Here is a 27,994-nt window from a genome sequence, read left to right as displayed (position 1 = left end):
GACATTAAGGACAAACATCTGTATTTATTTCATTAACAAAAGAATTTAACATCTTGTTTTCACCCTTCCATGTGCTGCCTCTATGCATTGCCTCTTTCATAAGTTAAATGACCTTTTCTCGAGTATCATTTTAAACCAATGGCTGTGCATACACTCAACATGTCCAAATACTATTTATCACAAACTAGACAGCAGCACACCCTAAGTGACTCCTTTGTCCTTTCAGTATCATCCCTGCTACTTTTTTTTTTTTGGTTCTGTCAACCAGGTATTTCTGACACATTTTGATTCTTCCTATCTGAAGATATTGGATCAGCTGCCTTCCATGGAGTCTAGGTTCCTTTTTGTGGGGATTAGTGTCTAAATAAGGGTTGGAAAATTATATTTCTTAAGTCACAAACGGATTGATTTTTCTAATTTACATCTTGGTACCAGCTTCTATTTTTGTTATAGGATGTGATTTTATCAACTAATAACATTTTGCTTTGTATCTTCCAACTTTCTAAAAACTTCATAGGACAGTGTTTGGCATGTACATAATAGGCACTTAATTATGTTGAGTGATCTCCCTAGAAAAAATGAATCGACTGTTTGTGCAGCAAAGGTACCTGTGTGAACTGATGTACCTGGAACAGCGTGATGGCAGCTGCTGCCTCCAGTCAAGGAGAGGGGGGGCAGTGCTGGCCAGCGGCCTGGGGACCCTGCAGGTACCAGCGCCTCTGCCTTTCCATCTGACACTGTTTCTCCTCACCCTCTACTCTTTCCCATCCTGAGGCCAGAGTTTACTATCTTCTCCATGTAACTACTCTAAGGGTCGTGTACTGCTGAGGTTTTGGGTTTAAACTCCAAGGGAGGACTTGTACAGGGCTTCCAGGTACTTTCGTAAGGTGCCCATTGCTGGGCAGGCAGAACTTTTAAGCCCCTCTGAAAGTGACTCAAATTTAAGGCTGACTGGCTAGCTGCCTGTGGGCCTGGTGGCCATTCCCTGTTTGCTCAGCTGTGCCAGAAATGTGCTCCTGTTTGTAGGGTCATGTGCATATGCCCAGTATGTGAACCTAGACCTCCCAGTTCCAGAACTGCATATCCAGACTGGAAATGACTGGCCAGGGAGGGAAAACATGTGGTTCCTTTAAACGCTTTACTAGTCTGAGTAGATTGCCTTCCATCCTGCCAAACTGTGAAGCTGAAATCTGGGTATTATAGAAACTGTCAATTATTAGAGGAATGAGTAATGATACTTCAAAGCACAGAGAACACTATCCCTCAATGGGAGCTACCCAGAAATTTTATGATACCAACTTATGATCAGAATAATTCGAGAAGTCTCAATTCAAATTAGTACAGATATACAATATGGGGACGACATACTAACTTATTAGAGTTGTTAGCTCTTTGAAAAAGAAAAGACTAAGTTTTGGTATCATACTTGGCTGAGAGTAAAAGGAATTCTGAAGGCCTAGTTTGATTATGAACAAGAAGGCCCCAAACAGGTAAAACCTAAAAGACCACTGGAGGCAATACATAGATGTCTCACACATCTTTTAGGCTGAGTCCATGATAGAAAGTCACCCTGCAACACCTCCAATGCTCTCAAAGCTGTCTCCATTTCTGGGTGATGATGCTTCATTCCTCTTTGACCCAACAGATTTTGCCATTTTCTCCAAGCCGTACAGCTCCACTAGCCACCAGCTGGAGGGCCGAGGGAAATATTTTATGTTCCGCTAATTTTACTCTCTCAGATAGACTTTCAACAGTGTCACCCCTCTTCACTGGAACGGCTTCCTGTAAGATAATTTGACCAGCATCTACATCTTCCTGGAAAAGAAAGCAGAAGTTTTGAACGTTACCTCTGGCAATTGCAACTGACATTTAAATACTAATCATGAGCCATACTCACAGCTACAAAGTGCACAGTGCACCCAGTGATTGTGACCCCAGCGTCCAGAACTTGTTCATGGGCATTTGAACCCTTAAATGAAGGGAGCAAGGATGGGTGGATATTGAGCATTTTCCCTGGAAATTAATTAAAATGTGGTCAGAATCTGGAATGTATACTTTCCTGTCTAGAATCAGGAGTCACACAGGAGCAAGCTTTCTTTAGGTTGGGTGTTTTCATTGTCAAGGAGAGAAATGAGGAAAAGTGAAATACACGTTCTCATCCAAGGAGGCCCTGGGAGCAGCAGGTTTCTGCCTTGCACAGATGAAGACACAAAGATGGACTCTGAACAGGTGCCGGCAGTGACTCAAAGCTGGATGGGAAGGGGTCTACTCTGGCTCATAGGGCTCTTGACATTAACAGCAGATCCTGTGTAATCTGACATAGTGCCTTCTTTGCCATTTTCTGGCAATGGTTCACACTTCTAAACAAGGAAAAAAGTCTCCTCCCAGTATTTATCCAGAAGATGAAATATTACATTTGTATTAATGTGAAAGCAACCTAAGCTATCTTAGAAAACATAATTATAGCACACCAAAGAAAACTGATGAAGGATAATAAGTCTATCACTGGGTCATTCTCTGGGCTAAAGGCAAAGGAAATTCAATTATTATGTATGTCAAAATAAAATGTCATAGTAGATCTCTCATGACTGGGATGGTTTGGTAAGTTAACCACCCTAGAGTCATTTTCAGTTGATTTCTCAATGTGGTATCAAACAGTTTTTTGCTTACCATTCCATTTTCTGACGAAGGAGCCAGACAAAATTCTCATGAATCCTGCAAGACAGACTATGTCTGTGGAGAACTCTTCAAGGACTTCGTCAACTGCAGTGTCAAATGCTTCACGATTTTTATATAATTTATGATTAATTACCTAGATGAGAAACAGGTAAGTACCATCTATCTCCAACAAATTAACCAAAAATAATTTAAAATCCAACCTATAAATAGGCCACACTGACCATCTGAAGACACATGTGATGTCAAGAATGAAGGAATGAACCGGAATGGAAAAGCAAGCCTAGTAGCCACCCCAAATCCAGATGTCATAAGAACACTTAGGGGCAGATTATGAGCTTGAATAATCTATAAAGATACTTTTCAAAGTAACTTACTCTGGTGGGAATTCCGGCTTTTTCTGCTTTATCTAAGCCAGCCACTGCAGCTTTGTTGGAGATCACAACAACAATGTGTGCCAAGCTACTTGGTTCCCTAGTGCTGTCTATGAGAGCTTGGAGGTTTGATCCTGAAAAAAGGCAGAAAAACACAGGTGAAGGCATGTTTCTTTAAAAGGTTTATATACTTCAAATAGAGAATGGTCAAGATTTTTTAATAAAAATGTCTTGGAAAAGACTGGCAAAATATGTGAGGCTTTTACATTTCCTTCCTCTTGGATAATAATGGATTAGTATCTCATGAAGACATAAGCACAAAATATAATTTAGCATAGCAGTAGAAACAGTTTAACACGTTAGAACTGAAGGATGAGGAACAAGGTGCTTAACCAAACAAGAAAAAAACCCGAACACTTTCATGAAGAATAAACCACTATGACTGACCCCTTACAATCATTTCTTTGCTTTACCATCAACTTGGGTCTAAAGTATACTGAAACCTTAAAATGGACTTGTAAAGCATTTATATTTCTGAGCAAGTAATTTAAAGAAAGAATCCGATACGTACTTATGAACCTATTGTATATTTACAAGAATGTTCATAGCAAAGTCACTTAAAACAGTGGTGGGAACTGATGGGTGGTCCAGCGGTCAGGACTCTGTCCACTTACTGCCAAATGCCTGGGTTCAACCCCACAAGCCAAAAAATCATGCTGTATCCATCCATATGAGAGAAAACAATGCTCTTATTACTTTACTCCTCTGCCCACAAGAGGCAAATGAAAATTTTGTACTAAATTACTGTTGACAATTAAAAAAAGCCTCAACGAGCTTCAACTATAGAGCTATAATCGAAAAGTTGCAATTTGCATTCTCTCTAGAAGAGCTTCTCTCTCTTCAACCATCTTGCCAACACCCTCTAATTTTCTTTAGAAGGTGTCTAAAATGCCTGAGAAAAGTGGAAGGACTGAGGATGCAGAAAAGCTAACACTCCTTAAAAATATCCAGCCCCACTCTACTAACAGTGTTCTCACAGTTGGAGGTTTTTTTAGGGGGAAGAATGGGAGAAAAGGAAGAGCATTTCTACAGCTCTGTAGTAAAGAGGGAGCCATGTCTCACCTGTCCCAGAAATTAAGACAGCTACTCTTGCCTTTTTTGGTTGAACAGAGAAATGATTTTTCAGGGTTCCATTCTCCAATACTGATCCATTTATTTGCATGGTTTCAATCAGATGCTCGACTTTCACACGAGGAGAACCTTTGGTGCACACATACCCAATAAGTAAATCAAGAACAACTGTGAATTAACAGTAATATGGAAAGAGAAGTGTTTTAAAAACACTTTAGAACACTGTTATTTTATTCTGAAAATAAGATACGCAGGATTAAAACAAACAGTAAGTTTGTTTTACTTATCATTACTCACTCACAGAAACTTCCTGAAGGCGGACACTGCCCACTTCAACTAAAAGCTACAGCACTGTATCTAAAGTGGATATATTAGTGCCTGCCAGTGTTCTCTCCCTTTTCCTGTAAATCTTCCATCCACACTAGTGCTATGACCTCTCAGCTTCAAGGGTAGGCATGTGACCAAGCAAGACCATTCAAAGGTTTGATAAAGGATGTTGAGAAAGAGAGGGCCTCTCTTAGTGCAATGTGGGTTGAAGGATGTGGGCTCAAGACATCTTACGGCTATTTGGAGAGCCTGCCTGAAAATGAAACCTACACAATAAAGGAATGAAAGGCAAAATTAACATCTTGACATCTCTGTTAGAGAATCTGAGTGGGTTTTCTGCCATTCTGCCAATTTCTAGTACTTCTTGAGTTGTGCCACAAAGCAGAGCCTAAACCAAGGCCTCGAGTGAGAGATTACTTTGGGAAGCGATCCCAGGGAATGATGATGGGGAAGACTCTTATACTATAAGAGTGTGTTATTCAGCTGGTCACCACTGTGGGCAACTTGGGCTTGATCCCACTGGGACCCTCAAAGGAGCCATGTAGACAGACTGTGCGTAGAACCGCTCCCTCCTTCTGTTTCTCAAGTGGGTGCTGACTCATTCTCTCTCACCCCACTGATCAAGGGTTGCTTCCTGCAGGGTGTGGTTATGCGTGTTGACTGCTACACACAGGGGTCAGACCCTGAGGCAGAAATGAAGAGACGCGTGGCACTACTGGCTGGTATGTTTCCATGTGACAGCTGTGTAAAGATAGTTGCCATAGTAATGGCTTGGAATAAAAGCCGGGCAGAGCTCCTAAGGCAGGGCACAAATATATTGAAGGTTGCAGATCTAAGAGCCACTGAGTCAGGAACAGGTTACCTTCAGGACAAGCAACCACTCTGCCGATCACCCAGGCTTCTTCCTGGTGCTGCTCAATATCCTGCAGAGTCTGCTTCACCAGGTCCTCCGATACCACGAGGGCAGCCCCAATCCCACAGTTAAATGTTTTGGCCATCTCCTCTTCAGAGAGGTGGCCTTCCTGCTGTAACCATGAGAAGATCCTGGGGACCCTCCAGGTCTGGGCATCTGAAAACACGCAAGAGTTGTTCCTTAACCTACTGTTGACCCAAAGTATAAAAGCACGCACATTTAAAAAGCTGTGGAAATTAAAACCAGAATGGCTATTTTATATAAGGTGAAACTACTAACTGGCCTTTCAGAAGCTTTCTGGGGATCCATCTGTACTAAGGCATTAAGAATACTTTTGTGTCACATTTGGCCAGTAATTGAGCAAATTTTTTGAGCAATTTTTTGCTCAATTAGTTTTGTGCTGCATTAACTAAATAGATCCTCAGAAATCCCCTGATGAAACAGATGCTCTAATGGGGCTGAATTCCAGTAAAGGCTGGCATACTACCCTTCTGAGAATGTCTGGTTGGGTCTTAGTGATGACCAAAACACACCCTAAGTTTGATGCAAAACTAGTGGCTTATACACAGACTAGAGGAAATACAGATACTACTGTATAAAACTTATGCTATATAGAAAGTTTAAGAGCAATACTCTGCCCCTCTGCATTTATTTTAAAATTTAGGGAACCCCCTGTCAGTCCAGTGGTTAGGACGTGCCAGGTTCAATTCCTGTTAAGGAACTAAGATCATGCAAACTGCGCAGTGGAGCCAAAAAATAAAACAAAAACAACAAACAAACTAGACTTAGGTCTGTTTAAAAAACCTTTTTTTTTTGCCCCACTGCATGGCTTGCAGGATCTTAGTTCCTGGACCAGGGACTGAAACGAAGCCACCACAGTGAAGTGCTGACTCATAACCACTGGATCACCAGGGAATTCCCAACCAATAAGTTTCTTGAAATAGCAATCTTCACTTATTGTCTCTGTATCTCTGCTATCAGCCCTTGTGCCAATAATCTGGGGGGTGGAATCTACCCTCTCAAGTTGCTTTTTGACATTGCTAACCAGTGTCATGTTGAAAACTCTGGAGTTGATACTTTCACATGGTTTACTCCCTGATTCAGACTGTTGTTTTTTTTTTTTTTTTTTTTAACAGAAATTCTACCTCTGCCAAACTTTAAGACAGATAGAACACTCTTGTGGCTGTAACTGTTACTATCATATAGTGCATATGAGCACCAATTTTAACTTCCCACAGAAATATTGCAATGAACATGTCAAAGACTTAAAACACTGTATTCTCATTCCCTATTCAAATCTATTCTTCTCCTGTGCTATGCACGTTCCCACCTATGCACCCACTAAGAAACCTGGGACTTCTTTTTTCATGCTAAGCACACAATGGTTCTTCTGTCTCTCTTCCCGATGCCTTGGTTTGGGTCCTCTTTATCCCGCACATGGACTATTTAATAACTACCACTTCCCTTTCCCTCCCAGCAAGTTCCTGATTCCATCTTGACAGAGCTTAAGCTTACCAACCCCCTGAAGAATGTGCTTAGAAAACTTCATCTGATATAAGTCAATTACAGGGCTGTATGCCTTATAAACATGGCCAATAAAGTGAAAAGATGTGGTAAAGGGTCAGTCCTATTTTTTCCACAAGAAGTCCCAATAATGAATAATTTCTGGGTATAATCCTATGTGTATTTAAACTACCCAAAGAGTTTCCTTCCATAATGTATTTTTTCTCCTAATAGTTTTCTGAGCAAAATTTCTTTTTAGTGATCTTACCTAAATTCACCCCCAATTTCTGAGGGAGGACTCTGGGGATGTTTTCCAGTAATCCTCCACCAGTAATATGCGCAACAGCCTTAACACGTCCTGAACGCAGGACAGGTAACAGTGAGTGGCTGTAGATTCTGGTTGGGGTTAGAAGTAAGTCACCTGTATATTGGGAAGATAAGATAAAAACTTAAGTCTATGAAATGAAACCAAAGCATACATAAAAAATAATTCTGAAACAAAGGACTGTGACCCTGCCAGATACACCTGTTCTATAACAATGTCTAAGCAGCCAAACCACAGGGTAAGTATTAATAATTTGTTCCATTCTAACTTTAAGTAATGAAAGCGGCCTAACCCTAGTGACTGGTTGCTCAGACATTTCCAAGTAGGAGAGTTTAAATGTGAGTATGTGTACCTAAGGTCTGGTTACCACAGCCATCAGGTGCTGGAGAAGAGTACTGGAGGGAAGATTTTGCTACAATTTTCCTCACGAGGCTGAATCCATTGCTGTGAAGACCAGATGAAGCAATTCCAATAACAACATCCCCTTCCGTGATTCTTTCCAGGTGAGGAAGTTTTTGATCCCGCTCCATGGCACCAATGGCAAAACCAGCTAGATCATACTCTCCAGGAGCATACATGTCAGGCATCTCTGCCGTTTCACCTCCTGGCAGAAAGAGAAAACAAGAACAAAGGAATCACTGAATGTTTATACACCTGTCTAGGAAGTAGTGACACCAGCTACTCTTCATATGGACAATTAAACAGAAGCTGTATTCTGCAAACATTCAGAAAATGTTCTCTAAGGGCCATCTAACAGAACTCTCAACCAAGCATGATTTCAGGGGAAACGGCACTAATTTCTGCAAAGGGTGAATATAGCCTCCAAACATTGGTATTTTTATAGAATGAATGCTCAGTTGGACGTAACGCCATTTCTCTAGCAGTTTAGTTTCAGAAATGCTTTCACCTACATTTGATCTTTACAATCACTCCATGTTCTAATAATGGTACAGGCTTAGAAGAGTGATTTAATCAGGCCTGTCTAACTCTAAATGCCCTGGCCTAATAAACACATCAAGTTCACATTACCACCGTTATATAAAGACAGGGTCTAGGCAGGCAGATTTAAATCAGGAACGGTTCTAAAAGATGGTTGAAAGGCAATTTTGGCTTTTGGGATAGGCCTGTCCACAGAAATGGGGATGTAAAAAGGTAGTTTTGTTCGCTGGTCAACCTACAAATTTATCTTGTTAAAACCCTCACATATGTACTCCAGCAATAGTTCTATAAACCGTGGGTACATTTTATCCTCAGTGTCATTTCTGTGGGAAATTAAGGCTTAAGTTAAAGAGTCAGAACGCCAGGAACTGACCTGCCTCTGCTGCAGGGCTGTCAGGAGGAAACAAGCCCCTACCCTGTGTGTCCGGGAGGCCACTAAGAGACACGGGAGTCAAACAGGGGCCACGGATCAGGGGGAAGACAAGCCCCGGCTGATGGTGTCGAGTGTGAGTCTGACCCTCGAGGGGAGGGTTTGGGGGCACCAAGGTCTAAGTTTTCCTTAGCTGGTACTGTCTATTATTTTGTTTGCCTCATCGTGTGGCACACAGTTTGTCTTGCTAGCTATACTGGTCACCAATCAGGCTTTTATACGCAGGGCTGAAACGCAGTAAGGGTGAGTGATTAAAATGGAAGCACATACCGAGGAGAGCACATCCAGCCTTTCTACAAGCTTGGGCGATCCCAGCGATAACAGCTTCAGTCATACGGAGGTCAAGTTTTCCACAGGAAAAGTAATCAAGGAAAAAGAGGGGCTCTGCTCCTTGTGCAAGAATGTCATTTACACACATTGCAACCAAATCCTGACCAATGGTGTCATGTTTATTGCACTGCTGGGCAATCTAGCAAAGGGTATAAACATACACATTAGAGAGTAAATGCCAAACTGTATCTTGTCAATTATCAGAGAAGGCTAACAAATAATGACTTTTGGCTAGTGCTATGAACACCTAAAGACAAAAGAACACTAAATTTTGATAAGCTACTTGGTCCAAAATTACTCTCTTTTGTCCCATATATACTCTCAAAGACACTGCATTATTAGAAACCTGTAGCCATTGTAGCAACACAATATTTGGTATGGTTCTCCTTAGTGCATATATGTCAAGAGGAGAAAGATATTTGATACATAGTACATTCGTATCTTTCACAAAAGGCCTTTATTCACATAAGTGTCTGATTACCTTCAGTTTCGTCCCAACGCCATCTGTTCCACAGGCCAGAAGAGGATCAGTGAAACCAGCTGCTTTCAAATCAAAAAGACCAGCAAAACCTCCAAGATCAACATCACAGCCTGTTGGAGAGAAAATTTATTTCTTGCTGCATTTCAACAGCAAAGGATTGATCAAGAAAGCAGATATTGAAGGGGCAGACACTTCCTTTTGAGTTTAAGATCATGGATAAGAAATGCTTTCCCTACTATTAGAGACAAGAAAGCAGAAGACTTATGAATTTGGCTTAAAGAGGACAAGACTTAGAGCAACTTGGCATTAGTCTGGGACATTTTCTTCAGTTAATTACAAAGCCCCAATCAATACACAATGTTTGTCATGGTTGGTGAACTAGGCAAGGACAGGATCTGACTTACCTGGTCTAGAGGTGGCCTTTGCTAAAGGTTTAATTTTCTGGACCAGCATATTACCAGCTGCAATGTCTACCCCAGATTCCTTGTAAGTCAGGCCCCTAAAAAGTTCAAAAAATAAACTAAGACATCACCAGGGAAAAATTATTTTAACTTAAAAATATTATTTAAAGCAGAAGATATTCACTAGGCACTTTTCAGATTCCCCTAATATGCTTGGCCCCATCCACAGATTTTGATTTGGCTGGTCTAGGGCAGGTCCTAGGAATTGAAATGTGTTTAAACAACCTCCCCAGTTGGTAATCACTATTTGGAACTACTTCTCTAATTTAGCTATTTCTTCCAGAAGTACCTGTCAGAGGCAGGTAAATATATCAACATTTGGCCACAACCCTTCTCTATTCAATTTTGGTATGGGAAGGGAAAGATACCAAAACTGAGTCGAAAAAGTGAAAATTAGGAGGATAAAAACTCTAGAAAGAAATCCCTTAATAATGAAACTGAGCTCTTACTGCAATAACAGAGAATTGTATCAGTTTTCTTATAAAGACTATAAGAAATAATTTAAACTCAAAAAAGAAAAAAAAACCCCAAAAAACACAACACACCCCTACACCAAAACCCCACCGAAACTAGGTAATGATATTCAATGCATTATTTCCATCTTTATAATACTGCCAACAAGCTGGAGCATTCCATTTAGTGCTCATTTGCTCAGTCCTGTCTGACTCTTTGTGACCCCATGGACTGTAGCCCACCAGGCTTCTCTGTCCATGGAATTCTCCAGGCAAAAACAGTAGAGTGGGTAGCCATTTCCTTCTCCAGAGGATCTTCCCGACCCAGGGATTGAAAGTGTCTTCTATGTCTCCTGCATAGTAGGCATATTCTTTACCCACTGAGCCATCGGGGAAGCCCAGTCATGTTAAATGGCACTGTGACTTTGGTAGTCTAGCCTTACGAAAACAACTCTGGCCTAGTGGGATTCAGGGATATAGGAAGAAATACCTCCAGTTTTATTAGAAACAAGATGCCAGGGAACAAACAGATTTGAGACTTCTGGCAGCTAACTACAAAAAAGTTGGCAGTTCAGGGTCACAGAAGGATAGGAAATGAAGTTCTACTGATTAGAAACAGGTCATTTCAATAGGATCTAATTTCTTTTTTTAAAATGTGGACCATTTTTAAAGTCATTATTGAATTTGTTACAATACTGCTTCAGTTTTATGTTTTTGTTTTTTGGTCACAAGGCATGTGGGATCTTAGCTTCCTGATCAGGGATCAACCCTGTGTACCCTCCTGCACTGGAAGGTGAAGTCTCAACCACTGGACCACCAGGGAAGGCCCAGAATCTAGTCATTTTAAAAGTTAAAAAAATCAAATTTTAGCATGTTATTTTTATGTTCAATTAAAACAATTCAATTATATAAAGTTATCTGCCTATTGGAATAGCTGTATATGACAGTAAGTGAAGTTATGAAATATACTTCAGTAATATAAATGCAGTGACCAAATGAAATGGTAAAAGTTATAGTATAATCAAAGCTGTAAAGATAACCAATATTTTCATCTCAAATTGTTTTGACAAAATCAGGATGACTAAGATATATATAATAGTAATACGTAAATATGATAACTCAAGGAATAAAAATCCCTTCCCATATTTTTCTTGATGAATAACTGACAGCTGATTGCATACATCTAAAATGTATGTGAAAAAAACCTTTTAATAGCACATTTCAAATATGAGCTACCATGAAGTTTTTTCCATTTCATTTGAATATAACTAATACTTTTGAGTCAAACTAAATGCAAATCAAAATTGGATCAGTTTCAGAGTTCGAAATACAGAATGCCTTAGTTCAGGTTCAGTGGAGTTTTCTACATCACCATCTCTGCCAGTTCTAAAGCTGTGCTGTGATCACCTGGGTCACAAGTTTACCTGGGTTGTTGGAGGAAAGCTATGGCTCGAAAGCCGATGTCTTTCCTATAAACAGCTCCCTCAAACTTTATAGCGGCAAGTCCTTTCCTGGCTTCTTCAAGGGCTGAGGTGAGATTTCCCCTGATGGCCGTGACAGTAAGGACCCTACCCCCATTCGTCACCACCTTGCCATCTTTTAGGGCAGTGCCTGCTTGGAACACCTCCAGTCCTAAAGCCTGAGCCTCAGGAAACCCTGTAAGAGAGAGCATATTTGATACATCAATTACAATAATATTATACACTCTGGCTTATTTAATTCGAGAGGGTTTTTTAAAAATAAAATCTTTATTTCACTTAAGTGAATTTTCACAAGAATCCTAACAGAAAGGAATTATGTGACGTAACAGTAAATTGACCCTTCCTCATATGAACAGCCTGTTCTGCTCTAGGGTGATAACTGTATTACACTAAAGCTTTGGGTTATCATAGATCTCATGTAAGAATGATTATTTCAATGAAGGGAAAAAAAAAAAAGGCAAGCTCTGAAAAGTTCGGTACTAGAAATGCAATTATATTCTCCTGAAAAGTAAAAAACTTAAACATCAATGAATAAATCCTGATCACTTTTTACTGAAGAGTAAAAGAACTTTTTTGCTTTACCACAGCCAACTAGATAAGGTTGCTTTTCCTTTTTAAACATTATTAAACTATATTTTCTAAATTATGCAATGGACAATTCATACAAAGATAACCTCTTAATTAAAAAAAATTTTTATATCCTCGGTTTGTCTTTTTCCTTTTCTCTTTTAGCACCGTATTTGGTAATGTATTAAATTTTTTCTGTATCAGTTAAAAAAAAAAGTTTTTTAATTGAAGTACAGTGGTTTATAATATTGTGTCTTCTCTTGGTGTTTGTATAAGATAGGGGCATTTACATATGACCCAGCAATACCACTTCTGGGCATACACACCGAGGAAACCAGATCTGAAAGAGACACGTGCACCCCAATGTTCATCGCAGCACTGTTTATAATAGCCAGGACATGGAAGCAACCTAGATGCCCATCAGCAAACGAATAGATAAGGAAGCTGTGGTACATATACACCATGGAATATTACTCAGCCGTTAAAAAGAATTCATTTGAATCAGTTCTAATGAGATGGATGAAACTGGAGCCCATTATACAGAGTGAAGTAAGCCAGAAAGATAAAGAACATTACAGCATACTAACACATATATATGGAATTTAGAAAGATGGTAATGATAACCCTATATGCAAAACAGAAAAAGAGACACAGATGTACAGAACAGACTTTTGGACTGTGTGGGAGAAGGCGAGGGTGGGATGTTTCGAAAGAACAGCATCGAAACATGTATATTATCTATGGTGAAACAGATCACCAGCCCAGGCTGGATGCATGAGATAAGTGCCCGGGCCTGGTGCACTAGGAAGACCCAGAGGAATCGGGTGGAGAGGGAGGTGGGAGGGGGGATCGGGATGGGGAATACATGTAACTCCATGGCTGATTCATGTCAATGTATGACAAAACCTACTTCAATATTGTAAAGTAATTAGCCTCCAACTAATAAAAATAAATGAAAAAAAAAAAAAAAGATAGGGGCATTTAGTCATAGATACCCAAATATCTGGTGGTGTCAGTAACATCCAATATTGGAGCATCAGAAACTATTACACTTGTCACTAAAACCTTAGGGAAATTTCACCAATACAAAGACCTTGTTTCTATCCCTTCCCTTTCTTTGTTTTAAAAGGCAATCAGTTCTTAACTGCCCAGTTACCATGTGTGGTATTTACAGGGCAAAGGACTTCCTGTCTGGGTAAGACAGTAAATAGGGTGTCTGGAACTTATTTACCATTTTAAAACACTGACTTATATATAAATTGGTTACAATCATTTAACTATTGATAGATGCCTCACCTCCTATAAAGAGAAACAGAAGAGAAGGCTATAGTTCTGAAACTGCTTTAATTCTGCCATCAAAATGACTATGGGGTATACTGCAAACTGGGGGAGGGGTTAATCTCTGATCAGAGATCACACCCTGAAATCTGAAATTTACAATTCAAATTTACATTACAAATTTAATATGCTTTATCAAAGCATATTAAAAAGCAGAGATATTACTTTGTCAACAAAGGTCTGTCTAGTCAAGGCTATGGTTTTTCCAGTAGTCATGTTTCCAAAAACATGTATGTATGTTTTTCCAGTAGTCACTGTGGTGTTGGAGAAGACTCTTGAGAGTCCCTTGGACTGCAAGGAGATCCAACCCGTCTATCCTAAAAGAAATCAGTCCTGGGTGTTCACTGGAAGGACTGATGTTGAAGCTGAAACTCCAATACTTTGGCCACCTGACGCGAAGAGCTGACTCATCTGAAAAGACCCTGATGCTGGGAAAGACTGAAGGCAGGAGAAGGGGATGACAGAGGATGAGATGGTTGGGTGGCATCACTGACTCAATGGACACGAGTTTGGGTAAACTCTGGGAGTTGGTGATGGACAGGGAGGCCTGGCGTGCTGCGGTGCATGGGGTCGCAAAGAGTCGGATGCGACTGAACTGATGTAGTTTATACTAATGTTCCTCTGACTGTCATATATTCTTATTAACTTACTGGCTCTCGGAGGATGGACGAGAAAGGCAGGACTGGGTGATTCTCGAGAAACTGGGCTAGGCCCACTTAAGTCTTCATTGCGCAGAAAGGGAAATGGATAGCAGTTCCTAAATACAGCAATTTTAGATTCTGGATACTCATATCCAAGCAACAAGCAACAGAGTTATGTGAAGAATCCCTGAATAGTTACTGATGGCCTCATACCCTTAGAGGGAGCTTTGCATGGGACAAAGGCCTACTGCGGTACTGTTCACATTGTTCTCCAACCTTGCATTCTCTGATGTTCACCTGTTATCTCTACACCCTTGCTGTAGTCTCCTGGATAACCTTTACTTGCCATGACCACAGTTACGGCAGCACAGTTGTCCAGCCAAACAGGCAGAGATGTGCAGAGCAGGCCATCTAAGGTAGACTGGATCACTTCATAAAGATCACTTTTAAGAAGTGGGAGGATCACCTGGAAAAAACACAATCAATATGACAACTGAGAGAAATTTCAATTCTCCTGGGACATTTTATTCACTGAAATACCAGAATTTGCATTATAGTTATCAAAGGTAATTATTTTAAGGCTGAAAAATCCTAAGAGTAAAATACCACACATCTTTTTTACTCACTTGGCACTCTGGATCACCGAAACGGCAATTAAACTCCAGAACTTTGGGGCCGTTCTTGGTCAACATTATACCAGCATAGAGGACACCTTCATTAAAAAAGAAAAAAAAAAAATCTTTAATGCAGACACTGTATTATGACTATGCAATTTAGAATATAGACTCAAGGTTTCAGAATGACCATAACCAATGTTACAACAGTGGTCAATAAAAAGGTGGTTTAAAACAAAGGGAAAATTCTGTAAACTTCCTCCATGAATCATGTCCACAATGACATCCATGTGCTTACCTGTGTACGGCATACCCTCCTTCTGCATGCCATCCACTGTCCTCTGAAGAATGGTATTTTTAATTTTTAGCAACAAATCCTTAGAAACCTGGGGAATACAGAGAGGTATTTAAATGTAATTGGTATTAAACTAAAAAAGTCCTCACCCACATTAAGCCTCCTTTGTATACTTCAATATAGTCTGCATACCTTGTAAGCCTGTAAGTTGAAAATCTAGAGTTTATAAAATTATTCATAGAAATCAGAGCTAGAGTTCTTATATTAAAATCATTTTCACCAAATGGTAGTTTTAATACATAAAGTCTAAAGGAAACTATGTTTGTTTCTTAATCTTTTAGTTAAGAAAAATATAAAAAAGGCACCATGTTATTCACACAAACAATTATAACTATCAGTGAAATGAAATTTGAGTTTCTAAGTGCTATTTATAATGTACTCAATGCAGATTTTTCATAAAACTGTCCAGGAATTGTGTGGAAACATACTTTATCCATTATAGTAGAAAGAGAAGAACAAATGATAGTCTGACTTGCTTTTTTTTTTCCTGACTTGCTTCTTGATGAACCACACCCACTCTTACTGAGCACTTATTGTTGGGCCCTGGATATCCAAAGGTGCATAATTAATTTCAGATTATAATTGGCTCAAGGGGTAAAAACAGGGTGTAGAAAAGAAAGGAGGGGCTGTAAGGATCTGTTTAATCCCAACTTAAGTTAGTTCCACAAAGGCTTTTAGAAAAGGTTAGTTTTAGAGTGAGACCATAAAAGATATTTTTCACTTATCAGGAAAACCAATTTGCTGATTAGTAATGTCATTTACTGGAGAAGGAAATGGCAACCCACTCCAGTACTCTTGCCTGGAAAATCCCATAGACGGGGAAGCCTGGTAGGCTACAGCCCATAAGGTCACAAAGAGTTGGACACGACTGAGCGATTTCACTTCACTTCACGATGTCATTTACAGGGAAAAAAAAAACAAAAACAAACCAGAAAAAGGAAAAGAGTTCTTTGCAAAGACTAAATGATGACTACCTGAGGGGCTGGACAGTAGGCGCCCATTCCCCCAGTGTTGGGGCCCTGATCGCCCTCCAGCAGTCGCTTATGGTCCTGTGCTGGTGGCATGGGGGCCACAGTCCGTCCATCAGTGAAGCACAGACACTGCGGAAAAAACAAACAGTCCACTTAACCTTCAATGCCAAAGAGGTAAAAAAAAAAAAAAATTTAATAAGGAGAACTATACATACCTTAACTCCAGTTAGAGAGTTTTTAAGTAAAGTGATTTAAAACATAAATAACTTTCCTAGATCAAGTATCAAAAGATTTTGTATATTCAATTCTGAAGGATCTGTAATTTTTGGGCTAGGCTGGTCAAGGGGCAGGTCAAGCTACTCCCAAAAATAAAATAGTTCAACCTTCTCCCTCTTTAAATAATGTGTGATAGATATAAGTCCAGTTCCCCTACTGATACACTAGGGGTGATTAAAAGAAGATAAATTACTTTTTCATTTGTATCCAAAATACTAAACACATACAAATTCCTTTGTATTGCTCCCTTTATGCTCTTGGTTGAAGCAACCAGAACAAATCAAGCCTTTTTTGGGGATCATACATCAGATAACACAGCGCATACTCTATGTCAGTTCAAAAGATGGATATACGTACAGACACCTCTTCTCCTTCAAGAAGTTCTTCAATGACAACTGTTTCTCCTGCTTCTCCAAAAGCTTTACCCTTATTGGAGATAAAAAACAAAGAGAAATCATAAGCTTTCATTCCTTATTTAATCGGCTGCTGTCATTTTGCACCATTTGTATAATGGACCAATGCACTAGTTTATAATTTCTCTTTCCCTTTCTGAAAGCTGCACAGGAACATATCAATGTCTCCTACTTGTAAAGTGGCAACGATGTAGAGTTAGCACTGGTACAGAAGAAATGAATACATCATTAGAATCCTCCTGGGTAGCCACCTTTCCAGGTTCAATAAGGCAACAGAAAAACAGATGTTTTCATCGTCACTTCTTTTTTTTTTTTTTCCATCATCACTTCTTAACTCTTATTTCCGATTACAATTATGTTTGGTTATAGTAATTATACCGTGGCGTCTGTGAAAGCAGATTTCCAAAAGATGGAGAAACCCAAAACAACCAAGATGGATCATAAAAGCAAAACATTAGGGGCTTCCCTGGTGGTCCAGTGATTGGGAATCCGCTTGCCAGTGTGGGGGTCCCAGGTTCAATCCCTGGTCTCGGAGAGTCCTGCATGCTGCAGAGTAGCTAAGCCCCCGTGCCATAACTACTGAGCCTGTGTGCTGCAACTGCGGAAGCCCATGTGCCTGGAGTCTGTGCTCCGCAGCAAGAGGCCCGGGCCCCACAGTGAGGAGTGGCCACCCGCCAGCCGTCAAAGCCTGTGTGTGGCAGTGAAGACCCAGCGCAGCCAAATATACTACTTTTATTTCGTTTAAAAAAAAAAAAGCGAAATATATTAAAATAAAAAGAAATATATATTATCATTGTTTCACTTTTCTTAGACTTGAGACACCAAGAACAGATACTTGTCTTTACAGAGATGGATTATAATACATAGTATTATGAACAGTAACTACTATGCATTTTCCTCATCTTGAGGATAAGAATTTGTAAGTATTTGCAAAATTGGGAGTAGTTATCCAGTGTGACTAGAAAATTATGAACGTTTTTCAGAAGGATCAACTTACCTGCATAATCTCCCTGACAGCTTCACAGGCCTCCTCTTTGTTCTTGGCAACAATTACCCCTTTCCCAGCTGCAAGACCACTGGCCTTCACAACCAAAGCGGGGAAGTCTGCACTGTGAAGACAGAGGAAGTTTCAATATTCAGTAAATCCTTATGATTCAAAAGTTTAAAACACTTTCAGATTTTGTGATGATATGCTACAGCAACAACTAAAAAGCAGAAAGAAAAAAAACAGCCAACACCATTTTGATGTACTTCATGTCAGGAATTCTTTTCTTCTGTATTCCTCTGTAGCTACCTGTGATCATATGGTACATACGATTTTCCTTTTCTCACCTACCCTGAGAGCTTATCAACAAATCTTTGGTGGAAAAAATAGCAGCAGTATAGCATGCATAAGGAATGATCTTTAAGATACAAAGTAGTGAACCATAGACCAATATAAGCACGGATACATAACTTCTCCAAGTACACATAAGAAACTGTTGTTGGTAGTTTTTTCTATTGAGTAGACCTGGAGATCCAGGAGACTTACCCAAAGTAACTAACTAAATTGTTATGTCCAAGGAATCTGGCTACTAGAAAACAATAAATTTCAATGTAGAATAAAGAATAAATAACTAAAACGAAAACTATGGATCGGAGGTTCGTGACATTGTACAGGAGGCAGGGATCAAGACCATTTCCAAGAAAAAGAAATGCAAAAAGGCAAAATGGTTGTCTGAGGAGGCCTGAAAAGAGGAGAAGCGAAAGGCAAAGGAGAAAACGAAAGATATACCCATTTGAATGCAGAGTTCCAAAGAATATCAAGGAGAGATAAGCCTTCCTCAGTGATCAATGCAAAGAAATAGAGGAAAACAATAGAATGGGAAAGACTAGAGATCTCTTCAAGAAAATTAGGAAACATTTCATGTAAAGATGGGCACAATAAAGGACAGAAATGGTATGGACCTAACAGAAGCAGAAGATATTAAGAAGAGGTGACAAGAATACACAAAAGAACTATATGAAAAAGATCTTCACGACCCAGATAATCACAATGGTGTGATCACTAACCTAGAGCCAGACATCCTGGAATGCAAAGTCAAGTGGGTCTTATCTTAGGAAGCATCATTACGAACAAAACTAGTAGAGGTGATGGGATTCCAGTTGAGCTATTCCAAATCTTAAAAGATGATGCTGTGAAAGTGCTGCACTCAATATGCCAGCAAATTTGGAAAACTCAGCAGTGGCCACAGGACTGGAAAAGGTCAGTTTCCATCCAAATCCCAAAGAAAGGCAATGCCAAAGAATGCTCAAACTACCACACAATTGCATTCATCTCACACACTAGCAAAGTAATGCTCAAAATTCTCCAAGCCAGGCTTCAACAGTACGTGAACTGTGAACTTCTAGATGTTCAAGCTGGATTTAGAAAAGGCAGAGGAACCAAAGATCAAATTGCCAACATTTGCTGGATCATCGAAAAAGAGAGTTCCAGAAACATCTACTTCTGTTTTATCGACTATGCCAAAGCCTTTGACTGTATGGATCACAACAAACTGTGGAAAATTCTGAAAGAGATGGGAATACCAGACCACCTGACCTGCCTCTTGAGAAATATGTATGCAGGTCAGGAAGCAACAGTTAGAACTGGACACAGAACAACAGACTGGTTCCAAATTGAGAAAGGAGTACGTCAAGGCTGTATATTGTCACCCTGCTTATTTAACTTATATGCAGAGTAAATCATGAGAAACTCTGGGCTGGATGAAGCACAAGCTGGAATCAAGATTGCCGGAAGAAATATCAATAACCTCAGACAAGGAGATGATACCACCCTTATGGCAGAAAGCGAAGAAGAACTAAAGAGCCTCTTGATGAAACTGAAAGAGAAGAGTGAAAAAGTTGGCTTAAAGCTCAACATTCAGAAAACTAAGATCATGGCATCCAATCCCATCACTTCATGGCAAATAGATGGGAAACACTGGAAACAGTGACAGACTTTATTTTCTTGGGCTCCAAAATCACTGCAGATGGTGACTGCAGCCATGAAATTAAAAGACATTGGCTCCTTGGAAGAAAAGTTATGACCAATCAAGACAGCATATTAAAAAGCAGAGACATCACTTTGCCCACAAAGGTCCATCTAATCAAAGCTATGGTTTTTGCAGTGTATGGATGTGAGAGCTGGACTACAAAGAAAGCTGAGCGCTGAAGAATTGATGCTTTTGAACTGTGGTGTTGGAGAAGACTCTTGAGAGTCCCTTGGACTGCAAGGAGATCCAACCAGTCCATCCTAAAGGAAATCAGTACTGAATATTCATTGGAAGAACTGATGTTGAAGCTGAAACTCCAATACTTTGGCCACCTGATACAAAGAATTGACTCATTTGAAAAGACCCTGATGCTGGGACAATGAAGGCGGGAGAAGGGGTCGACAGAGGATGAGATGGTTGGATGGCATCACCGACTCAACGAACATTTAAGTTTGAGTAAACTCTGGGAGTTGGTGATGGACAGGGAGGCCTGGTGTACTGCAGTTCACGGGTGGCAAAGAGTTGGACATAACTGAGCAACTGAACATGAAAACATACAATGTAGCTAGATGTATCAACACAAAAAAGGCAAAAGCATGTATCTTCCAACATTCATTTATTGCTCAATGTTTTCCCTAGAATAAAGAACAGGATGTTTAATTTCAAGATTTAGGATTGAACAGTGGTGGCAGGAGGCCAAGTGATGATTCTTCTCTCTAGTTATTTATGAAAAAAAAAAAAAATCCATACCCTTTATGCTGTAAGATGCCACTGTGTCAATTTGGCTAACAGTGATGACTACAGAACCAAATGTATCCTTTCCCCCTATAAACTATTCAGCAGAATTGTTTAAAAGCTTATCCTTCTGCAAGGCCACAAGAGTGAATCTCATTTTATTTTGATGTTGGAAAAAGGCAATCTATATTCTATGAGTTTTCCCCTAGAATTACCTTACTATAAACTTGTAACAGTGACTCTTACATTCCAATATGATACCAAGATAACAAGACAACCGCCTTTCACAGGCTGTCTTCTATCTACCTCATAATGAAGTCACAGGCTTCTTCAGGTTTAATGAAAGCTCTCCATCTTGCAGTTGGGATTCCGTGTCGGTCCATAAACTCTTTGGCAAATCTCTTGCTGGACTCTAACTGAGCTGCTTCTGCTGTGGGGCCAAAGCACCGAACTCCCACAGAGTTCAGGTTCCCAACAATTCCTAATGATGGAAATAAGCAGCCTTAGTCAGGTCTCTGCAGGGCCTTTTCATTCTGAAGAATTAGGATTAGACTAAAGCTACACTGAGGTAAGTCAGATGGTAGTAGCAAACATGAACATTTTTCATGTTTTCTACAGGATATAACAAAATGCTACTTGCACGTGATTCAAGTACAACAAAAATTTATGTTATATTCAAATATATGAATAGAGCAGAATAAAAGTATTTCTCATGGCTGCAAATTTGATCTCTCGTTCAAATTTACTCATATTATTATTTATATCATCCACAATAGTAATGCTTGGGAGAAAAAAAATCCTAGACTCCATAAATTTCAAGAGGGTAAAAACTTTTTCCAAGGTAATACTATATTAGGAAACCTCATCTGTAAAATGTATTAGATTAGATGATCTGTAAGCTCCTGTTGGCACAGTATAAATCATAACAACAAATAGAAATGAACTTTACCAGCAGCTAGAGGTGCCTCTGGTCCAACAACTACAAATTCAATTTTCTCATCTTTGCAGAACTGTGCAAGGGCAGTGTGATCACTGATTGAGATGTCTGTGAAAACAGCAAAGAAACAAACCCATCTTGTTTATATAAACATACTTTGTTTAAGGTATAGTAAGTAAGTGTCTTGCTGAAGTCTAAGTACTATACTCTTGTATGCCTATCAATTGTTGATTTTCTTTTACTGGTGCAGGAGAGTTTCACCATGAAAAATTCAGAGCAGAGTACATTAGGCTAACCAACAAAGTTGAGTTCTCTTTTATCACTACACTGACAGAGAATTGAGTAAGTTTCCCAAGAGCTGTACTCTCTTGATTGTAGTGTTCACGTCACTAGTGCTGATTATAAACAAAACAGTGTATCAGAGAATATACTCAGAAACTGGCCTTTTAAATGTCTTTCATTCAAGATTTACTAAAAATTACTATGTGCTAGATAACTGTCCTAGTCACTGAGTTAAGACATATACACAAACAGGGTCCCTAAACTTAGGATGCTTATATTTCACTATGGGAATGCTGGGTTATGACTATCCAAGCAAACTAATAAAGTTAGGCAAATCTGATGTGAAGTCAATTGGGAGGCTATTTCTGACTAAGCCAAGCAGGGGCTCTTTGTGCAAAGATGTTTTAAGCTAAGAATAGAATGATGATTTTATGACCTTCCTCACTTTGCCAACCTACCAACGAGGTTAATCTTCTTTCTCAATGGAATTCTAAGTAGTAGTGGGTTCAACCATATACTGAGCATGAGTTGGTTTTATAGGCACTCTTCCACTTCACTGTATCTGGGCCACCATTCCTAATCTGGCTGAAGTCTCGAATTACTCTGCACATATGTGGTGTTTGTGATGTGCAAGGAGTAAGTGCAGGAAAGTAAAGTTCTCAGTGTACAGAAACTGCCTGAGTGGGATAAGGATGGATACCATGAACTCTGGGTTAGTAGGTGCAAACACAACTGGGCCGAGCAGAGCCAACTACCTCAGCACAACAAAGGAAGATGACACACCTAACCTGTGAATACAAGTGATGGAAGTTTCATGACAGTCTTGGGAGATTTTCATGGGCTGGTCCATGTAACAGCAATTGCAGCTAGATAAAATGTGCCAATACTCAAAAACAAAACAAAAAAACCTCACTCACAGAGCTGATATCCCAGGGAAGCAGATATTTCCTTATTTATCTCTTATCTGTGGTCCCATGTACACAATCATCTCCCAGTTTGTGGCTCACTGGATCTATGTTCTCCCTGTAAATACTATATGCCATGCAGAGTACTAGGTACAGTGCACACAGTGCAAAATCAGACAGGCGAGTTCCTTGTTCTCATGAAGTTTACATTTTAGAGCTTCTGTTCCAGGAGGGAAGTGAAGATAAGAGACAGATAAGAGAAAAGTAAAAGAAGACACAGGTAGCAGTTCACTTTAGGAAAGTCCTCTTTGAGGAGGTAACGTTAAGTTGAGACCTGAATGATGAGGAGCCAGTCGTGCTGGGTTTGAGAACAAAGTGCAAGGCAGCTCTGTTTGGGAAACTGCCACGACTACATGGATAGAGCACCGAGAAAAGAAAACAAAGAATACAAAAGATCAGGCTGGAAAGGCAGAGAGGCCAGATCAGAACAGGTTTTGTAAGCAACAGTAAGGAGTTTGAGTTTTATGCTAACTACAATGACAATTTACTGGAAAGTTTAATGCAGCATAAGAATTGATCACCGTCTTATATTCACCAGTGGAAGAGATAAAGGCTGAGATCTATTATGAAATAAAAATTAGCAGAACTTACATTTAATAGCACTGCTCAATTTTTCATTCCCCAAAACATATACTCAAACACCTTGAATCTGTATTAGGTACTGCTTTGTGACTTTCTTATTAGACATGTTTAAAGGTTTAAACTAATTTAAGGTAAGGAAGTGCTATACTGAACAACAGGATACCTTAAATTTATAACACATGGCAACTATTCAAATAACCATATACATTTTTGAGTTAAGCAAAGCATTCAAATCTGAACAGCGATTGACTCTTACAAAGAAGAGATGTGGTTGACAGTTTATCATTTACAATTGTTCACTTTTACTTAAAAAAAGTGATTACCAGTATTTGAAATCTTCTCAGAGCAGGCAGTGCCTGCATTTCCTGGGGTAACCAACACTTGTTTGACATGAGTAGACTGTGCAAGTTTCCAGGCCAGCGTGTGTTCCCGTCCTCCACTGCCAATGACAAGTACTCGGGCTGCCATTGCACTATCTGCAAAGCAGGAATTCAGCAGGAAGATGAAAGCTGCAGAAAGAAAACCACAGTTGACCGTTTGAAACTGGGATTCATAATTTAAGAAATATGACTGTACTCTTAAGGATTAGCATGGTACTTTAGAAATAAGGCAGACTGGCCTAAAGAGCTTGATTTAAAAAAAAAAACACAACTACAAACAATCACCCTTTTTAGGGCTTCACTTTTAGAAGATTTAATAATCATCAAACCTCAGTTAAAAATGAGTCTTAATGTTGTTCCAGTGGTTAAGAATCCATCTTCCAAAGTGGGGGACATGGGTTTGATCCCTGGCCAGGGAACTAAGACACCACATGCCGGGTAGCTTGCGTGCACAATATACTACTGTGCAGCAGCTCGAGCGCCACAGCTAGAGAGAAGCCTATGCGCCACAAAGAAGACCCGATGCAGCCAAATAAATAAATAAATTCTGAGGGCCATACAGTCTCTGTTGCAATTACTGAACTCTGCCATCGTAGCACAAACAGCAGCCTTGGACAAGAGACAAATGTGGCCTAGCTATGCTCAGCAAAAACTTACATAAAACAGGCATGGGCTGTAGGTCATAGTTTGCCTATTTCTGCTCTAAGCAACAAGAAGCTGTAAGAGGTTTATGAAGAATTAAGTGTGGCTATGTTTCAATAAAACTTTATTTATGGAAATAAGCAATTTGAATTTTGCATAACTGTCACAGAAACATCACTTTTTCTTTTTTCCCCCTAACCATTTAACAACATAAAAATTATTCTTATTTAGTGAACTGTACAAAAACAGGTAAATGGCAACCCACTCCAGTATTCTTGTCTGGAGAATTCCATGGGCAGAGGAGCTTGACAGGCTGCCGTCCATGGGGTCGCAGAGAGTAGGACATGACTGAGTGAGACACACACACACACACACACACACACGCGCAGTAGGAAGGACTGGCACGAAGAGCTATATGGGGTCGCAGAGAGTAGGACATGACTGAGTGAGACACACACACACACACACACACACACACACGCACACACACACACGCAGTAGGAAGGACTGGCACGAAGAGCTATAATCTGCTGATCCCCATTTAAGAAGTTGGTGTAGGGCTTCCCTGGTGGTGTAGTGGTTAAGAATCTACCTGCCAATGCAGGAGAAACAGGTTTGATCCCTGGTATGGGAAGATCCCACATGCCTTGGATCAACTAAGCGTGTGCGTGACGCTGAGGTAGTATTCTAGAGCCTGGGAGCCCTTCTGGGCCCCTTCACCCTAGAGGCCCTGCTCCAAAACAAGAGAAGCAACCACGATTAAAGGCCCATACACTATAACAAAGAGTAGACCCTGCTCTTTGCAACTAGAGAAAGCAAAAGCAAAACAAAAAAGATCCAGTGCAGGCAAAAATACAAATAAGTAAATAAATCTTTTTTTTTTTTAAGTGCAATATGCTAGAAAACTGGCAAAGGGACTTCCCTGGTGGTCCAGTGGTTAAGAATCTGCCTTCCAATGCAGGGGATGCGCATTTCATTCCTGGTTGGGGAATGAAGATCCCACGTGCCAAAGGGCAGCTAAGCCCAGGGGATGCAGCAGCCCCCTCCTCCCAAAGGAAATTGGTGGAGAAGGCAGAAATCAAATTTAAACACATCTCATTTAGTTCTGGCATCTGATCCTGAGCAGGATGGGCAACTATCTCTCCCTCAAGTTAGCATGTGACCTTGGTTAAGCTCTTACTGTCTGCAATTCAATTTCTATGCATCTTACAAGATGGAATTAAGAATGTGCCTTATGAGGTATAGTAAGAATTGAAATGTCATTTATTTATAAGTAATTAGTACAACTGCATACACTCAGTAGTAAAAGAATGCTAACATGCTACATTTGATTACTTTTGTCTAAACTGATGCTTCAGGGATAGAAATTCTAGAAAGCCAAAAGAATGAATAACCTGTCATATTTGTCATATTCATTTACTAGTTTTCAGAAGACATCTAATTACGTAGAATGCAAACTGATAACAGGAAAAAGTGAAATCAGTTACTTATGAAATACTAGGACTACATATTTAAAGAAAAATCTAAGTTGATAATATAAAAACACTTCTTGAGCACTTCTTGCCAGATGCTACTCTAAATGCTTTGAATTTTAAAATTCTATAAGGTAGATAGGATTACTATGCCCACTTAGCTGATAAACATACCTGAGGTTCAGTTAGGTTGAGTAATTTGCTGCAGGTCACACAGATCAGAGGGTGAGATTCCAACAGAAGCAATTTTGCTTCAGATACAATTGAAAATATGAAGAAGAAAAAAAGTTACTATGTTATCTCAGAAAGGAAAATGGTTAATGGAAAACACAGACTTGCCATGTGTATTCAAATATTTAAAATAAATATACCTTTAAATCTAGAGAAGACATTAGTGTGAATTACAGGGGCACTGACAGGATTATCGCAGTAGATCTCCGAAATAGCTTCAGTACTCAGACTGAGGGATGTACATTCAGGAGTGGCTAGGAGCCCTTCAGTCAGAGGACCTGGGATTGGGTTAAGACTTACTAGCTGGGAAACCTGGAGGAACTTAACCTTCTTGGACCTCAGTCATCTAAGTGAATAACATAAGAGAACTAGAGAGCCGAGAAAAGCCATTTCAAAAGACTTGGTAATAACACATAATAGAAACCAACTACAAAATGGGATTAAGTAACCTGCTAGAGACAAAGGACGGAATTAACAAGAAAATATGCAATTCTGGTGCATGACATAAAAAAAAAAGCATAAAGGTACAAAAAGGACCCTGACACCTAGAGCAGAGAAAATGACAGACCCGTTGTAGACCTCAGTTAAAGTGAAAAAGCACATGGCCAACCTTCACCCATGGCATGTGGAAATAAGATGAAAATTCCTACAGCCAAACCGGTTCAGACAGTTTCATCTCATGCCTGAGAGTAAATCCGCCAAACCAAACCGTAAAGCAACTTTATTGAGAGAGGCGGAGGAAACTCACCCGGCGACACAGTGGGACTTCAGGGCCCGCGCGTAGACCCTCGTAGAGCCCTCTGGATCTGAACGCCCGCCACGCGCGCCGGAAGTTGGGCGCGCGGAATCCGGTGCGCACGCCCCTCCCCCCCGCCCTCGACTGGCTTCGCCTCCCCATTGGCTGGCGCGGCCCGTGGTCCCCACCCGGAGGTAATCAGGAGTGATTCCCTCCCGCTCTCGGGCGCGGCCTGAACCTCCCCTCCGGAGCAAATCTCTTAAGCCCTACTCGTTCAGAGTGTTTAATTCTGTGGTACCAGGTGCCACGTAAAATCCCTATTCTTCCCCCCCAGAACCTCCTGCACTCTGAGGAGGGTGGGGAGCGCCAAAATGCTAAACCCATGTTCAGCTACTTGTGTGTTGCTTATGAATCAGAACTGACCGGCTACTGTGCAAAAGTCTTGTGATGCGCCTGGCTCCTGACGAGATTAGAATGCACCAGGGTTTGAGCTCAGCTGGCTCGTGACCTCTGGCCCAATGCTAAAATGGAAAAAAAAAAAATTGATTATAGGATGCCGTGGGAGAGAAATGGGGGGATGAAAACGTTATTCTTCGTACGGTGGGCAGGCGCTGATAATGTGCTTTCCCGGATGGATCTCCCCTGCCGAAACGCGGAGACATCCAGGAATGTTGGAACACCCTGTTGCCCTCCCCGCTCCCTTTCTTCTCGGAATTTAATCTCGGGTAGTTAGTGACTAAATAAGGCTCTTAAACCGCCCCCCCCCCCGCCGCCGAACTCTGTTGAAGACTGACAACTGAAACTGACACAGCCACCTCGAGAGAGACTTCTCCTGTAATGGCGCCTGCGTCAGTCACTAACATGGCGGACACAGTCGTGCGCGGCGCAAACGTCAGCAGCTCTACCCTAGACGCTCAGAAACAGAGGAGGAGAGCGGGGCCGTGCTCGCTGATAGGTTCGGAGGCGGAGCGTGCCGGTCTGGGCTCTCCCACAGGAGCCAATCAGGACGGCGAGAGACGG

At 40.5% G+C, this 27,994-nt stretch overlaps 1 protein-coding gene across 7 annotated transcripts; it reads right to left on the bottom strand.

The window, feature by feature from the left end:
- Positions 1 to 4: 4 nt before the first annotated feature.
- Positions 5 to 27,914, bottom strand: GART (phosphoribosylglycinamide formyltransferase, phosphoribosylglycinamide synthetase, phosphoribosylaminoimidazole synthetase). 7 transcript variants are annotated; one of them, XM_043448783.1, is made up of 25 exons: positions 27,790 to 27,914; positions 27,398 to 27,495; positions 26,379 to 26,516; positions 26,182 to 26,258; positions 23,837 to 24,022; positions 21,697 to 21,792; positions 21,054 to 21,228; positions 17,996 to 18,107; positions 16,943 to 17,011; positions 16,313 to 16,438; positions 15,282 to 15,369; positions 14,996 to 15,081; positions 14,667 to 14,835; positions 11,767 to 11,998; positions 9,834 to 9,928; positions 9,430 to 9,539; positions 8,889 to 9,087; positions 7,602 to 7,853; positions 7,193 to 7,345; positions 5,371 to 5,577; positions 4,173 to 4,310; positions 3,054 to 3,184; positions 2,671 to 2,812; positions 1,898 to 2,013; positions 5 to 1,815 (listed from the first exon to the last, which is right to left on the bottom strand). In XM_043448783.1, exons 5-25 carry the CDS (start codon positions 23,979 to 23,981, stop codon positions 1,624 to 1,626), a joined length of 3,033 nt encoding a protein of 1,010 aa, XP_043304718.1. In that variant the 5' UTR covers positions 23,982 to 24,022; positions 26,182 to 26,258; positions 26,379 to 26,516; positions 27,398 to 27,495; positions 27,790 to 27,914; the 3' UTR covers positions 5 to 1,623. The 7 variants fall into 7 exon arrangements, with proteins under 7 accessions (XP_043304718.1, XP_043304719.1, XP_043304713.1 ...); XM_043448784.1 differs by having other exon boundaries at positions 27,782 to 27,797; XM_043448778.1 differs by lacking the exon at positions 26,379 to 26,516.
- Between the last annotated feature and the right edge of the window lie 80 nt (positions 27,915 to 27,994).

Source organism: Cervus canadensis, chromosome 27 (genome assembly GCF_019320065.1).
Source record: "Cervus canadensis isolate Bull #8, Minnesota chromosome 27, ASM1932006v1, whole genome shotgun sequence".
NCBI lineage: Eukaryota > Metazoa > Chordata > Mammalia > Artiodactyla > Cervidae > Cervus > Cervus canadensis.
Note: the sequence above shows the minus strand (reverse complement) of the source record. Positions and strands in the feature narration are given on the sequence as shown.